Genomic DNA, 17,178 nt, shown 5'->3' with positions numbered 1-17,178 from the left:
GAAGAATTAAGTATTGACTGAATACTCGATATGGGATATGACAGGGCACGAGGCATCCTCAGCATTTATTAGAATTGATCAATAGTTTGGCTTTATGTTCTCCAATGCTGAGAATGATGCTTTGCATAAATGTAGAAAATGAAAAATGGCAGAAGTTGGCCAGTGAGCTGGCTTAGCTAAGGGCACTTGTGAAGAGACTGTGGATATGCACGCATGCGCATATATAACAAATGGGAGAGGCAATGACATTTAGGGTCATTTTAGAAATTGCTGTGGGCTGGAGAGATGGCTCAGTAATTAAGAGCACTGACTGCTCTTCCAGAGGACCCGGGTTCAACTCCCAGCACCCACATGGTAGCTTACAACTGTCTGTAATTCCAAGATCTGACACCCTTGCACAGCACAGAGATACATGAAGGCAAAACACCAATTCACATTAAATAAAAATAAATAGAATTTTGAAGTGCTATAATGCTTAAATAAATAAGTAAATACTGAAATGTTTACAAAAGAAAGAAAGAAGCATGGTAGCTCATGCCTTTACTCTCAGGCAGAGGCCTTTACTCTCAGGCAGAGGCAGGAAGATCTCATGAAAACAATCAGAAAGTGTTGGGAATTCTCTCTTAATCCCAAGTCAAAGGTCATTTAATGATTTTTTTTATATGAAACACAAGTCAGCAACTCAAACAGCAATCTTTAAAATCAAATATTTTAACACAATAAAAATCTAACGACATACCAATTTGACACTTCCATGAAGAAAATGATGATGGGAGATATTTAAAATGTTTTTATAATTAAGCTACTATATTTCAATAAGAGAAGAACATCTTTTATATACAATGAAACGCTGCAATTCATAGTAGACAATGTAGATTTCATATTGCCGAGGTGTCTCAGACATTGTTCATTGGTGTTGCTTGGCATGACAGCATACACAGGGCAGTATTCATATCCTGTATTCAAATACCAGGCTTCAGTGATGCCTTATGAGGCAACACAGGTTCAGTGTTGCCAGATACATGTCAAATTTATCGAATACTGGATTTTGAATGAAGTTTGGTTATCACATGTCCAGAAACCTTTTACTATTGCCAACTTAATAAAAAATTTAGTTGTGTTTTTTAAAGTTATGTGTGTATGGGTATTTTACTTGTATGTATGTTTTCATACTACATCAGAGAGTCCATGGAGGCCAGAAGGCATCAGGTCCCTGGAACTGAAACAGATGGTTGTGAGCCACACTGTGGGTGCTGGGAATTGAACTCAGGTTCTCTGGGAGAGCAGCCAGTGCTCTTAACTGATGGGCCATCTCTTTAGCCCCTAACACAAATTTTTTCATAGCTCACATCCTACCACCAGTTACATGATCTCATATGGGGTTAAAGCCAATGGTTTTAAAAGCTGGGTCTTGGTTAATGAAGTCATCTTTTCTTTTCTAGCTAAACTGAGAGCTTTGAGGTTATCTATGCTTCTTTGCTTTCCACAATTAAGGCTGTTGTTATCTCCCAAGTGTTCTACAAGTGTAATAGCATTCTGACTAATTCCCATTTCCAGAATCTTTCCCCTCCCTGTAGCCACCAGATCTTTCTTTACACAGATCTGAGAATATTGCTCCTATGTTTAAACGTATTTTTGACTTCTAATTAAGCATAGAATAAAGTCCAGATGCTCAGGTGTGGCATATAAAAGCCTTCCTATCCCAGCCCCAACATACTTTCCTGGTCCTGCACCTTGCCTCTGATCTCATCACAGTTCTTGCTTTTAACCACATCAAAATTGCGATGCAGGGAGGCTTGGATCTGATCTTGTCATGTGCTCTCACACCTCGTGTCTTTGCTGTTACCTCGAATGCCCTCTCACTCTTTGTCTCATAAAATTCCATCTACTCTTCAAAGTTTCACCACCTGTCTCCCTTCTCTGTGGGGCTGAGAACAAAATCAGGGTCCTTGTGCATGCTAAGCAAGTGTTCTACTCTTGAGCCCAGCCTTATCACTGCTGGTTTCCTAGCATCTGGCTCTTGCTACTAACTGCTACTCTTACAGCACTACTGTGTGACAGTATAGATTCTGTTGCACGTCTTTCCCTTATTTTTTTGAATGTGTATGTCTCTGTGTATACATGTGCACATGGGATGAGTGCCCATGGTAGCCAGAAGGAAGTGTTGGTTGGATCCATTGGAACTGGACTTACAGTTTTCTGACGTGGGTGTTGGGAACCAAACTTGGGTCCCCTGGAAGAGCAGCAAGTGCTTTTATCTGCTGAGCCATCTCCCATTTCCACATCATGAGTCTCTTGGTGACAAGATTAAAGTTTTTAATTTTCATATCATCAGAAACTTGCTGAGGACCTGCTACCCTGCAAATGTTGAATACAATTTTATTCTTTGAGCTGAATCCAAATGGGCAGGAAGTTTGAACATCATTTTGTGTGTGTGCGTGTGTGTGTGTTTGTGTGTGTGTGTGAGAAAGGACCTATGATTTCTTTCAGCATGAGTTTTAGCTTGTTTCTTTTCTTTTTTTTTCTTCAGAAAATAAAAAAAAAATCACAGAATAAGGTAGTTGATGGGCTCCCTTGGAGATGGCTGCTATTTCGAATGGCAGGTCTTTAGCTAAGTCTCTCAGGGACAGAGACTGAGTTCTCAAATGACAGATGAGTGTCTGCATGTGGCTCTTTACAGACATCAGAATTCCTCTGAACCATGGAGATTATTGATTTAAGACTTAGGTTTTAGGCTCCATGGAAAATCTGAATAGTAAGGTTACAGTGTACAGTTGTACCTATTTTATATGCAGTGGACTCCCCCACCTCTATCTTGAAAAACTGATTAATTATCTTGAAGGGTGTGTATGTTTGTGTGTGTGATTTACAGGTTTTGTAGACATTGGCAAAAAAAAAAAAAGTGCATAAAACTGACGTAATCATTCTCCTTAGCACAAGCCGGGCTCAGTAAGAACCACTCATGAGCCTCGCGAAGCCCAGAATGTGTAAATGAAGTGAGCAGATGTGTATTTGTAGAACCGTGGTAGTAGCTTATGGGTGGGTGGGAAAGAGATTGGTTCCAAAATCCTTTCAAATACAAGAACTTTGTTCTCACTAGATTCCAAGCAACAAGTTGCAATTGAAAAAAATGAACAGATTGGTCAGCTAAGTGCCTTCAGGAAAAGCCTTTGGGTGGATTTCTTGAGATCTGCCAACCCATACTAGGGTCCTGTGGCTAACTTTAGGCCCCTCAGTTCCTTTTCACCTCACGAAACCTCCTTCTGGCTTCCCAAAAGATGTTCTGGGTGTCAGTTTCCCCAATGCCTAGACAATGAGAGATCTGGGCTCATCGGCCCGGAACCCTCAGCCTCCTTCCTCTAGAGCTTGGGATTCCAGGAGGGCGCCCTTGTAGCCAGGAAGAGGGATCACAGATGGCGGAGGGCGCAGCCGAGGCGAAGAGTGCGCAATGTTGGCAGTGGGAGCTGCAATCATGGGTGGCTTCGCCCGGCCGCTCCCGGGCTGGGGTGCTGCCCCCGCGCCTGAAAGGCCGCCCCTGTCGGCCCTCCCCCGGGCGGGGCCAGTTCCAATGGCGCTGACTCAGCAACGCGAGGGGGGGAGTTTTGTCCCTCCGCGGACCCCGTTTCTCTCGGCCACCATTGAGCGGGTTTCCTTCTTCCGGCGCTTAGGGTGCGAGAACCAGGTCCAGCCAACTAGGCAGCGGGCTGTAGTGTAACCCCAGAGCTCACCTGAGGACCCTGAAACCGAACGTTTCTCCACGAGGCAGCTTAGGCGCCATGAACAACGCAGGTGAGGCACCGGTCGTACTACGAGTGCTTTTCGGGGTCTTTTCTCGGGCTCGGTGGACCCGTGAGGCCCAGCGGTGTGAAAGGCCGTAGGATGCGGGTGAGACCTAGGCGAGGGCGAGGATGTAGCCCTCCCGGAGGGCGGGAGAGCACCAGGAGGAAGAAGGCATCTCGCGGGGAGGATGCCGGGAGAGGACTTTCTGGCCTCAGCACTCTGCAGGATGCTCTTGCGAAGTTAAATCTAGGATCTACAGTGACCCTAGCCTAAAGCTGTCCCCGTCAACCTCTTCGGGGTCGGGACGTGTATAATTATAATGGCGTTTGATTTCTCTACAGGACTAAATTCGGAGAAGGTAGCTGCTTTGATCCATAAACTAAATTCTGACCCTCAGTTCGTACTTGCCCAGAATGTCGGGACCACCCACGATCTGCTGGACATCTGTCTGAAGAGGGCCACGGTCCAGGGTGCTCAGCATGTGTTTCAGCACGTTGTGCCTCAGGAAGGCAAGCCGGTCACCAACCAGAAGAGCTCTGGTGAGGTCTTCGACTTCTTGCCTACTTTACTGTCTATTTTGTTGTCCTAAAAATGGCCCTGGGATAACAGAGCTTTGTAACATTGAAAGAATTTGTAAGCCAGAGAATAGGTACAAGAAAAGGCATTACCTGTGTGGTAGTTTCGGTGTTCTATGGCCTGTTAGCATTTAGTTTGTTCCCTAACATCATCTGTGACAGATGACGGTCTTTGAATGCGTATCACCATGTTGTTTTGATATTATGTGATGTTGGATATGTGAGGTTTTCATGAAAATTTTATCTTAACAGTTCATCTAGAAATAGCAGAAGATAGAAACAGCTTATAGGGGAGAGGTTGCAGACAGATAAACCTAAAGCAAAGATGAGCTATGTACTACTAACAGATTTGGCCTGTGCTCTTGGTCACAAATAATCAGTGGAAAAATACCCATATCATAGAAGATGTCCCATAATTGCCCTAAAATCCGAATGTATAAAATAGAAAAAAAAACCCTTAAGGTGATTAAATATGCTCTGCTGTTGCAGCTTAGGTTGCTGTGCTCACAGGTTAGTTCCTGTCAGTAGTTACTTTGTAGTATATTTGGGTTCTCCTTCCTTGCTGGCTGAGAATTCTTGTTTTGCTGTCTGCTATCCAGTTACAACTGTTGATGCAATATGTCTACACCGAGAGGTTGGTTACCTAGGAATCCAAATAGGAGAAATAGTCTCAAAAAAATTGAACTAAAGGGACTTTGCATTTTTTTTCTTTATGTGGAAACTACTCCATGTGTATCAACATAAAATACATTATTGCTACTTAAAGCAATTCAAAGCTCAAAGGATACATTTAACATAGGTAATGTTTTGCTGTATGTCAATTATACCATAGTAAAATTGATTTTTAAATTTTAAAGGTAAAAAATCATGACCTTGCCATAATCTTCTTATGTAGTAGAAAGTACTTACTTAGCACTCACAGGGCTTAGTTCAGAAGGACTTGGGATATGTGGTCTCTCAGGCTACAGACTAACTAGTTAATATGTCATAACCCTACATGATTATGATCACAGTCTCTTAGGGAAATGTTAATCTGGTACTGATCAGGTCTTATGTGGTATATCACTTTACTCCAAATACTAATAGTACATGAGCATAGTCCATGGGTGATGTCATTTGCTTCTGTGAAGTATTCATCCTAATAGCTCACCCAGAAGTAGCAGAAATCAGAATGGTATGCAGGAGAGGGACAGTGCACAGGTAAGCCTAAAACAAAAATGACTGCATTCAGAAACACAATTTAATTTTTTTCTTTGTTACAAAATCACTCTTGTTCAGTGTAGAAAATCTGCAAAGTACCAGTAGGAGAGTGTTTTTTCTGTTTATCCATCAAGTCTTTATTCTCTGTATGAATGTTTTTTTTTTTTTTTTGGTTTTTCGAGACAGGGTTTCTCTGTGTAGCCCTGGCTGTCCTGGAACTCGCTCGGTAGACCAGGCTGGCCTCGAACTCAGAAATCCGCCTGCCTCTGCCTCCCAAGTGCTGGGATTAAAGGCGTGCGCCACCACCGCCCGGCTATGAATGTTTTTAATATGAGAGCATACTTTAAGAATTTTTGTATGTACCCTTTATAAACGTTCTCATTTGTCCATGTGTTGTAGACACGGTTTCATATCTGTGAAAATATTATATCCAAGTGTGTCAAAACTTTCCCTTTAAGTTTCTTTCCAGGAGAGTGCTCTCCTTAATCCAAGGCCTCACAGAGGCGTTCAGTGTTTTCTAGCTTCTCATGTGGTGGTGCTGTGCTTTGGTAAAGGCAGTACTCTGAAGTTACCCTAGTCCACACTAGTGTGGAATGCTTACAGAGATTAGATTCCCTCATGTTTTGAAAGGCAAAATATTTGAATGTTCTAAAGACATGACCTCACTTAGAAATGGTGTCATTGGAAATAGACCTTTAAAAACTTAAATTGATATCGTGGCAAATTGCAGTTGCTCTGATTGTGCCTTTACAGGGGTAAATGAAAACATGATTATGTTTTTAATGCATGCCATAAAATCTTCAGGGACGCCATCATGTGTGGGCTTAGAACTTCCCTGTGTCAGACATATACTAAATGGAGGAACAGTGTATGTTGTGGTTAAAAATTCGGATCAAATGATAGCAGAGATCCTGGTGACCAGGTGCATGTAAAGGATGTAGAGCTATGGAACTGAGTGGGGAAGTAGAGAAACAGCCCTGCTGTGTAGCTTTCTCCTGCCTCCACTTCCCAGTGTGGGATCACAGGCATGTACTGCCATGTCTAATGTATGCAGTGCTAAGGATGAATCCAGGGTTGTGGCATGCTAGTTAAGCCTTCTGCCAACTGAGCAACAGCTTCATCCTGGAACAGTGGCACTTCTTAGCATGACTTTGTTGTTGTTGACATGAGTTTAAAAAGAAAGTACTTTGCCTTTTTTTTTTCACTTATGCCTTAATTTCTAAATTATTATATTTTAACTCTTAAGGTTGAAGTGATCCTCCTGCTTCATTCCTCCCAAACTTATCATTTGTGTTTAAATGTTTATATAACCCAGTTAGTTAAATACCTCCTTTAAAATGCAACAACTCATTATTGAGAAAATAGCTTATGTTAAGCTTAGCACTCACTGTAGGATAAGTGCTATTCCAGTTTAAAGTTTTTGTTCATTCCAAATTAAGATATTTGTTCCTAAATCAATCTCAGGTGATTTGCATCTCCTTAGCTCTCTTGGTCCAGAAGCAGAGTGCTTATTTTTCCAAGTTCTTGCCAACTGGGGCATTGTCAAGAAGAAGAAGGACATTTTTCCACTTTACTAATGTCTTATTATGAACTTAAAAACCCAAAGTGTCTTTACACTCTGTGTCTTTTTTGAACATCATATAATCTATTCATGATCTCTGTTCATTTTCTTTCAGTGTTTCTAGGTTATCCTAGAACTCACTACATTATCCAGGCTAACCTAGAACTCATAGCAAACTTCTTGCCTCAGCCTCTTAAGTACCAGAGTTATAGGTATGTGCCACCGTGTGTAACCTACAAGGTTTTACTTTGGTTTTGTGTGTGTGTGTGCGTGTGTGTGTGTTGGTGTTAGAAATGCTAAACTTCTCCATGTGACTATATGTCTTTTGTTTTGCTTTAAATTTAGTATTTCTGTTCTGGGTTGAGGATGTAGCTAAGTTGATAGAATGCCTAGCATGCACAAATTCCTGTATCACATGAAACCAAGCATGGTGACATACACATATAATTCTGAAGAAGGAGGATCACGAATTCAAGGCTCCACTCTGGCTCTGTATAGTAGGCTCCAGGACAAGGTTGGCTACGTGGTACTCTGTCTCAAAACCAAACAAATTTAATATTTCTATTATTTCCTATTTAATCTTAATATCCAGCTCTTACCATGGCTTTGATGTTAGAAATGCAGTTGGAGCATTGCAGTCTATAAACAGTTATAACATCTTGGTTTCCTTTCTCGTTGTAGGACGATGCTGGATCTTTTCTTGTTTGAATGTCATGAGACTTCCATTCATGAAAAAATTTAACATTGAAGAATTTGAGTTTAGTCAGTCTTACCTGTTTTTTTGGGACAAGGTAGGGGACTGACCTTGCATGGTTTCTTTATGTTTTCATAGCAGTCTAGTTAGGGGCAGCCTTTATATTATTTTACTTTCTCATTCCAGTGTATCTTTTCATTATACATGTGATACCATTCTGATTTCCCCAGTATCAGAACTCTATCTTCTTGAAGGCAGAAGGACATTTCCTTGTTTTTCTTTTGTGGTGTCAGGGCCAGAGCCAGGCTTCTGGCGTGCTGTCGATGAAGCTTTAGCCCTGAACTCTTGCCCCACAGCTGCTCTCTGTTTGGTAGGTGGCTGTGTTCTCTGAGGAAATAACAAACCTATTAACTCACTGTTGGTGCTTTCTTTATTTAAAATGTAAAGCTTTGTTTTTAGCCATTTCCCTTTCAAGCATCTTTACTTAGATCATCTGATCTTTTAAGCATTCAGTTTCTTCATTTGGTAGCACTTTTCTGAAGAAGAAGAAAAAGCAACAAATATTATTTATTTTGAAAATCTTAAAAATATAACTGTCCATTAGATGTTTACTGATTAAAAACTCTAAAATAGCAGGATTTATTTCAACATTTTAATGTATATGCAGCACACAGATGCAGTATGTTGAAATATATATGCAAGTATAAGAAAAAACTTCAGATATTCTTTTGAAGCCAAATAGTGGTACTTAATTATCAACTTCAGTTTTAAAAATCCTTGACTGGCCTAGGAGTCCCTTCTACTGATCATGCATACCAGTGACATGATTGGCTCCCCTTGCCTTTAAATGTATTTATGTTCTCTTACTTTAGGTTGAACGCTGTTATTTCTTCTTGAATGCTTTTGTGGACACAGCCCAGAAAAAAGAGCCTGAAGATGGGAGACTGGTGCAGTATTTGCTTATGAACCCTACAAATGATGGTGGACAATGGGATATGCTTGTCAATATTGTTGGTGAGAGCCTTTCTCTAATGGAATTCCGAGCTCTGCCGTTGGGAATAGGGCATTTCTTTGGTGGTTATATACACAGTGACTGGCTTCCAAGGCTACATAGTTATTAACCTTTACTTACTGTTCTCACTTGTGAAGTCCTTATCTTTAAATAACTGTTAAAGAAATAGATACTATGAAGGTTTGGTTGGAGAAGAATTAATTAGGAGTAACTTCCCATTAAAAAACAGAAACAAAAATCATTGAGGGGCTGGAGAGATAGCTTAGTGGCTATAGAGCACTAGTTGTTCTTCCAGAGGACCTAGGTTTGATTTTCAGCACCCACATGTGGCCCATAACCACCAGGGTACTAAACATTCTCTTCTAGCCTTCACATGGTGCACAGACATACATGCAGGCAAAACATCCATACACACCAAAAAAATTTTAAAGGAAGCACTGAAGAATCAAGAAGCACATTAACAGGGCTAAAGAGATGGGTAAGCAGTTAAGAGTGCTTACCTCTGTTACAGAAAACCCAGCACCTATTGGTGGTTCACAACTGTCTGTAATTCCAGACACTCTTCTGGCCTCTTCAGACACACATGTGGTGCATTTAAATAAATGCAGGCAAAACACTCATAAAATAGAAATTGAAAAGGAAAAGAAAATTGTTTTGGAGGTGTAGGTCAACGGCGAGAGCTTGGCTGGCATGCACATGGCCCCAGATTTGATCCCTAGTAGTGCAAACAGCAGCAACCAAACAGCAGAGCAAGTAAACAAAAACCTGACTTGTTTGAAAATGTCCTTAACCAAACATTTTCTTTTGGGAGAAATCCTGAATACTTTATAAAGTATGATAGGTAAAATATTAGAATTAATTTCAAGGTAGATAACTGCATATTAAAAGCCCATTTTAAGGGGCTAGAGGTATGGTTCAGTAGTAAGATACTTTTCTCAGTGTGCGCAAGGTCCTAGTCTGCAGAATCGAACAAACCTATAAGCCAGAAATGTCTGGAGATGAAGTTCAGTGGGTAGAGTGTTGCCTGGTGTGCACAAAGCTCTGGGTTCGATCCTCAGCACCAAATACACCAGATCTACTGGTATGTCCCTATAATCCTCTACCTCTTGAGGTAGAGGCAGAAAGGCCAGAAGTTCAAGGTTATTCTAAGCCACATAGGGAGTTTGAGGACAGCCTGGGCCACATGAAACCTTTTTTCAAAACAAGTAAACAAACCCCACCTCTGTTTATTAATACAGCCTATTTTAAAGCAGCCAATAATTTCACAAGGATTTCTAATAAGAATTTATTTTTACTTTATCTAACAATAAAATTTGTTGTCTTTTAGAAAAATATGGTGTTGTCCCTAAGAAATGCTTCCCTGAATCACATACTACAGAGGCCAGCAGAAGAATGAATGATATTCTGAATCACAAGGTACAGAATAAATAGGAGGGACTGGGCTAGTTCACTTGACCTAAACTGTAAATGATTTTGTGTGTGTGTGTGTGTTTTGAGACAAGGTTTCTTTGTGTAGGTCTGGCTGTCCTGGAACTAACTCCATAGACCAGGCTGGCCTCCAACTCACAAAGATCTGCCTCCCTCTGCCTCCAGGGTACTGGGATTAAAGTCATGCATCACCATTGCCTGGCCTGTAACTGGTTTTGTTTTTGTTTTTAGAGACAGGTTTTCTCTGTATAGTCCTGGCTGTCCTGGAACTCACTCTGTAGACCAGGCTGGCCTTGAATTCAGAAATCCGCCTGCCTCTGCCTCCCAAGTGCTGGGATTAAAGGCGTGTGCCACCACTGCCAGGCTTTGTAACTGTTTTTTTAAAGAGATATAACTATTGAAGTAAAGTTCTATCAAAAGTAGTGTGACTAGATATTAACTTCAAGAAATCATTAAAGGGACTGGAGAGATGGCTCAGTGGTTAAGAGCACTGACGCTCTTCCAGAGGACCTGAGTTAACTCCTCAAAACCACATGGTGGCTCACAGCCATCTGTAATGAGATCTGATGCCCTCCTCTGGTGTGTCTGAAGGCAGTTACAGTATATTCATATACATAAAATAAATAAGTAAATATTTAAAGGGGGGAAGGCGTAAACTTCCCTCAAAAAACAAAACAAAAATCAAAAAGACATTATTAAGATTACTGTGTTTTGTTTCTGTTGATTTTAGTATTTTCTAATACATATTCAAGGAAAGTGGTCCTGGGTTCAGTTACATGGGTCTCCACACCAGGCTTCTGTGCTGCTCACTTGCTTCTAGTAGAAATGGAATGAGCCTATTTCATGCACTAGCAAAACCAACAGAACAATTTGTAAGACTTTCTTTAACAGTGTACTTTGTTCTTAGGCTTACCCAGACCACATCAGTGTGGTTGAGCCACCCACTGAGGATTTGATGTAGTCACTGAACTGTTTTTTATGGCTTAAGTAACCTTAATGAATCATTTCTCCTCCACATTTTCCCAGGGTTGGTTATAAGCCTAGTGCAGTGGTGCTTTGCTTGCCAGATCTCTTTTTTGAGAACTGGGAGCTGCCAAAATCCGCCACTCTTATCTACAAGGCTGAAATTAGATCTGTTATCCCCAGGGAGAAGAGTGCATTTAAAAATAAAGATATGTTTCCCCAGTATTAAATGTAGACTGTTTTCTACCCAGGAACCTCTGGGGACTTTATCCAAAGGCTAGAGGATCATAAACTTTAACTTTGGATTTTATTTTGAGTGAGAACAAGTCGCTGTTGCACTGTAGTTCAGATTTCGGAATCTCCTTCATGTTGGGGCTCTCTCCAAAGTGAAAGAAACAAAAGCCATGTTGGAGGTTGATGCAGCCATGGTCATAGTGACTGGCAGAGAAGGTATTGCTAATGACAAACAGTAAGAGTGCTGAGTGTAGTGATGGTCTGCCTCCTGCTTTTCTAAGGGTAGTGGGCACTGAGCCAGATGTACCCCCACACACACAGAGGGCTGTGAATCACAGAGCTAGATCACTTCTATCCAGCATTCTTTTTTTTTTTTTAAAGATTTATTTATTTATTATATGTAAGTACACTGTAGCTGTCTTCAGACACTCATATGAGGGCATCAGATCTCATTATAGATGGTTGTGAGCCACCATGTGGTTGCTGGGATTTGAACTCATGACCTCTAGAAGAGCAGTCAGTGCTCTTAACCGCTGAGCCATCTCACCAGCCCCCATCTATCCAGCATTCTTTGGGAATAATCCAGAACTTTTCTCCTTATTGAAAATAGTTTTCACTATCTGTTTAAGGGGACCATTTGGGGAAAATCGTTTGTTTTTATAAACGTTGCCCAGGGCATTAGCTGTGTTGTGGTGATATGTTAGGCTTATTAACACCCTGCGTAACTACTGGAATGCTAAATAAGTTTCTATCATAGATGAGAGAATTCTGTATACGGCTTCGGAACCTGGTACACAGTGGAGCAACCAAAGGAGAGATTTCATCTACACAAGATGCCATGATGGAGGAGGTAATAGGAATTATTTGGATTTTGTGGCTTGTCTAAAAAGCTCCCAGAATATCCTGTTAAGCCCATTATGGGATGTAGTCACTGCTATGAATATTTAATTGAATGAAAGCTACTTTTTTTTCCACTTTAGGGTAGAAACAAAAGGTTCAAGAGTTCAAGGTCAGTTTCAGCTGTATAATCTTTTGGCTACAGAATACCTTGTCTCAACAAAACAGAACAACTACTACTCATTTGAAAGCTGAAAAGGCCGGGCAGTGGTGGCGCACGCCTTTAATCCCAGCACTTGGGAGGCAGAGGCAGGCGGATTTCTGAGTTCGAGGCCAGCCTGGTCTACAAGAGTGAGTTCCAGAACAGCCAGGGCTACACAGAGAAACCCTGTCTCGAAAAGCCAAAAAAAAAAAAAAAAGAAAAAGAAAGCTGAAAAAAAAAGAGATGAAATTTACAGTTGCTTGTCTTTTAAGGACTTGTACTGAGATTTCCTAATTCCTAGTTTAGTTTAGGTTCTATATAAAAAAATCTTTTATGCATTTTATAAATACCTTCTGTGAGTTTGATACTAAGGGAATAAAGATGAGAAGGCAAGTTTCTGTTCTCAAAAGCTCAGGTTTTATGTGGTATTCTCTCCTCTCCTCCCCCTCCCAATCCTTGAGATCAAATTTAGGGCCTCGTGTGATTCTCCATAATTCAGGTTATGTAGAGAAGATATTTGAGCCAGCAGTAGGAATTTACCATGTGACTAGCAAGGATTACCAACCCAGGCAAAGGAGATTGTGTATACAGTAGGCCGGGATGTAAGGGATCTTGGGTAAACAGCAGAACGTTTGGGTTTATTCTGCAAGAATAAAGATGAGGAGCTGTTGATGATTATATCTGTTAAAAATAATGTGTGTGAAATACTTGGAAAATTTAAAAGTTGCCAAATAGATATTAGGTGTTAACAGCATTTATTATCAAGGGAGATGAGAGTCTTCATTAATAATATCCATATTCAGTACTAATAGGTGAGAAGCTGAAATTCTCTGGAAAGAACAGACGCTATCTTCTCCAGCCTTTGGGCACATTGGTGGGACCCCTGTTTACAGCAGGAGATGGAGTGGCATAAGTTTTTGGTACTTCAATGGAAAACATTAATGTTTAAGGGAGGCAGTGTAGGCGTAGAGGAGCATGTTGACAGAGTCTGATTGATTCCTTTCCTGCTCAGCTGCGTGACCAGGAACAGGTTTCTTAATTTAACTTCCAGTCTTGGTTTTTCATGGGTTACATATCCAGTGACTGACATGACAGCTGTTTCTTGCATATTTGAATAGATGAATGCACAGCATTTATTTGCTAAGTGCATTTAAATTGTATTCAACTTTCTTAAATGTTCTATTGATGGACAGCCTGAGGACTCAAGTCTTTGGGATCTACATGGTGGAAGGGAGAGATGGAATCCTGTTAGTTATACTCTGATTTCCACACATGTATGCACAAATATATAAGTGAATGTAGTAGTTTTTAAAAAGATTGTGCCAATGGTTATGGGAAAGGTCCAGATAGTATTTCTTTTCTTACAGATTTATTTTTACTTCATGCGTCTTTTGCTTGCATGTATGTTAAGTGCAGGAAGTGCAGTGCAGTGCCCACAGAGGTCAGAAGAGAGCATCAGATTCCTGAAATTGGAGTTACAGACAGTTGTGAGCTACCATGAGGGTGGCTGGGTCATCTGTAAGAACAAATGTTCTTAACTTCCCAAGCTATCTCTCTAGCCTCCAAATAATACTTCTTATAGATCATAAGTATCATATTGGCTTGTGGTGTCTGCTTTAATGTTCCTTGGATTAATAAGATGCCTTAAGATTTATGTCCTAACCATAGGATTAGTAGAGGGCAATGAATGATACAGAATTAGGGTCATACATTTTTACATGTTGTGTTTTGTTTTTTTCTCTTACCCCTACCTTGAAATCCAGAGATACTACTTTACCAAGTCCTGAGTGTGGGTGTTTTATAGGATTGTTTACTTAATGATTTATTCTATCCATTCACTACAGAATCTATGTGGTGGATTTTTAATTTTTTATAATCTTCCAAGTAACTCATCATTGAAGTTGACTCTTTGGAAATGAAGAGTCTAGCTTCATTTAAAGGCACGAATTAGTGCCTATGTTTTACCTAGCCTTATGGGCAAGTCTCAATGATGACTTCAGTGAATAACCATGAAGCTAAGATAGCTTGACTAGAATTTGTTTATGCCAAAGGCATTCTTTCAGAGAGGAGTGTAGGTGGTTTGCAGACATGATAGACTCGGCAGGTCTGTTTTGGAATCATGTAGCCACATCAATTACAGGTATTCTCCATGGGCTTGCTCTTTAAGCCTCCAGATCCCTTCAGGATTATTAATGTATTCTTTTTCAAAATGTGGTATGTTAAAAATAAATCCTAAAACAAAGACCAAAACTAATACTTGTCAGGGCCATAAAAAGGGACAGGAAGTAATTTTGATGGCTTAGGAAACTCTATAGCAGTGGTTCTTAAAACCATTAATGGGGCTGGAGAGTTGGCTCAATGGTTAAGAGCACTGGATGCTTTTCCAGAGGACCCAGAGTCAGTTTCTCGTACCCACATGGTTCATAGCCATCTGTAATTCCAGTTCCAGGGGTCCTATACCATCTTCTAGCCTCTGGACACCAGGCACACGTGTAGGCAAACACTCATGCACATAAAATAAAAACAAATGAGCTTACTAGTTCGTGGTGGCACATGGATTTAATCCCAGTACTCAGGAGGCAGAGGCAGATGTATCTTTGAGTTTGAGGCCAGCATGGTCTACAGAGTGAGTTCTAGGATGGCCAGGCATATACAGAGATACCCTGACTTTAAAAACCAATAATAAAAAAAAAAAAACAAACAGCCAAACCTTAAAACAAAACATTAAGCTGAGGATTCAGCTCAGTGGTGTAGTATTTGTTTAACATGCTTAAGGTCTTGAATGTCCAGAGGATGAGAAGTGGGAGGATCTGATAGCACGAATTCCAAATTATCTGGGGATTATTCTAATGTCCATTCCTATATCAATAACAAACTATAACAATACCCTAGACATATTTTTAGATATATACTTTTAGTTTTGTGTCTATGTGTCTGTGCCTGAGTGTATGTATCGTGAGTCGTGTATGCACGAGCCTGCAGGATCAGAAGAGGCTGTGGAATCCCTGTAATGGGAGTCATAGTGGCTAGGTCCTCCACAAGAGCAGCAAGCGCTTTTAACCATTGAACCACCTCTCCAGCCTCTAAAGCTTATTAAAGAAACAGTGTACATGTGTGTGGATATGTGTGTGAGAGTACAGTGTCTGAGGACACCAGAAGAGGGTGTCAGATGAGATACACGTGGGTGGGTATAAGCCACTTGATGTGGGTGGTTGGAACCTAACTCAGATTCTCTGCAAGTGCAGCTAGCACTCTTCACCACTCTTAACAATCATTGCAGTCCCAGGATTCGTATTTTGCTTGTTTAGATTGGTCTTCCTGAGGACAAAGCTGGGCTAAGAATGACAAGAGTGAGCCATGTAGGGGAGAACAAGGACAAATGCGCCACACCCCACAGTGGAAGAAGCTGGTGTTCCTGAGTAACAGAAAGGCACTATGGCTTGAGCCTGGGAAGTGAGGGTGGAATCGAGTGGAACAGGTCGTAGAGGAAATGGGAACTGGCTTAATATAGGACCCAGAGCTGTGGTGAAGAGACTGCATCTTATTCTTAGTAAGGAAGCTTTTAGGGAGTTTGACCCAATATTTTGTTTAAAATATCTGTACTTTGAAGCTGAGCATAGTGGCACATGCCTGTAATTGTAGCATTAGGGTGGCTGAGACAGGAGAATCACAAGATTGAGGCCAGTATAGCTATGTAAGAACCTGTTTCAAGGAAGGTGTGTGTGTGTGTGTGTGTGTGTGTGTACATACACGGATGTGTGCATGTGTGGATAGAGGTACCTTCACTCTGGGTGTTTTGAGAGCAGATTGGAGAAATACAGAAACCAGATGGAAAGTTAATTGTAACCACACAGGCGAGAGCTTATAGCAGTTTGGGCAGGGTTAGTGAGAGTGAGAATGGAGAGCACTGACATCCCGGCTTTATCTGGAAAGGATGCTGTTACAGCTTGCCAGTGAGCTCTCTGGAAGGCAAAGAAGGGTGATGTCATGGTATCTTGAGGGAAGATTGGAAATATGAGGGAAGGCTTTAGTCAGGAATAGGGGGATAGTGTGTGGGAAAAAATAAGGTAAAGGAGAGACATAATAATTGAGAAGATTTGAGAGGAAGGAAAGGTAGATATGGTCTAGTGAAGTACTTACAAACATTTACAGTCTATGTACAGTATTACAGAACATACAGATAGCTTGAGTGGTCCACAGTGGGATGCATGTCTAGTTCTTTAATTCATATACCTCTCTGGAGCAATCTCAGAACCACTCTCTGGTTACTCCATGAGCTCATTACCTCTTAACATCCCAGAGTGGCGTACACGCTGCTGTGCCTTATGTATCTTTGCTCTATCCAAAGATAGACTAATGCCTTTAAGTCTCCTTATCTAGGTAGTTGTTTTTTGTTTTTAAGCAGCCCTTAAGAAGCCCTTGTCTTCTCCACCAGGAAGCAGTAGAGAATGTTTTCCTCCTGTCCCCTCCCTCTTTGTTGCTTAGTCACAGAGGTTCATTAGATAATCCTCTGACCTCCTGAACTGCCTTCAAAGTTCACATCCTTATGAATACGCTGTGGTTAAATTGTCCATAGTTCATTTTACCTTTAAACCGAGCTTCTCCATCAGTAATAGTAGGAAGCTCAGGTAATTGATTTCTTAAGAACGCTGTAGCAAGCTGGGCTCTGAGGTACATACGTGTACTCTACCC

General features: G+C 41.0%; 1 protein-coding gene across 2 annotated transcripts in view; it reads left to right on the top strand.

The window, feature by feature from the left end:
- Positions 1-3,551: 3,551 nt before the first annotated feature.
- Blmh (bleomycin hydrolase) overlaps positions 3,552-17,178 on the top strand; it is a 43,403-nt gene continuing 29,776 nt past the window's right edge. Inside the window, exons 1-6 of one of the 2 annotated variants that reach the window (XM_028759238.1) lie at positions 3,552-3,789; positions 4,122-4,319; positions 7,798-7,907; positions 8,683-8,824; positions 10,150-10,238; positions 12,205-12,297. In XM_028759238.1, coding sequence (XP_028615071.1) covers positions 3,777-3,789; positions 4,122-4,319; positions 7,798-7,907; positions 8,683-8,824; positions 10,150-10,238; positions 12,205-12,297 — 645 coding nt within the window. In that variant the 5' untranslated portion in view covers positions 3,552-3,776. The remainder of the gene's footprint in view (positions 3,790-4,121; positions 4,320-7,797; positions 7,908-8,682; positions 8,825-10,149; positions 10,239-12,204; positions 12,298-17,178) is intronic. The other variant, XM_028759239.1, reaches the window with a different exon arrangement.

Source organism: Grammomys surdaster, unplaced genomic scaffold (genome assembly GCF_004785775.1).
Source record: "Grammomys surdaster isolate TR1022 unplaced genomic scaffold, NIH_TR_1.0 126278, whole genome shotgun sequence".
Lineage (NCBI taxonomy): Eukaryota > Metazoa > Chordata > Mammalia > Rodentia > Muridae > Grammomys > Grammomys surdaster.
The sequence above is the reverse complement of the archived record's forward strand: the minus strand, read 5'-3'. Positions and strand labels throughout refer to the sequence as shown.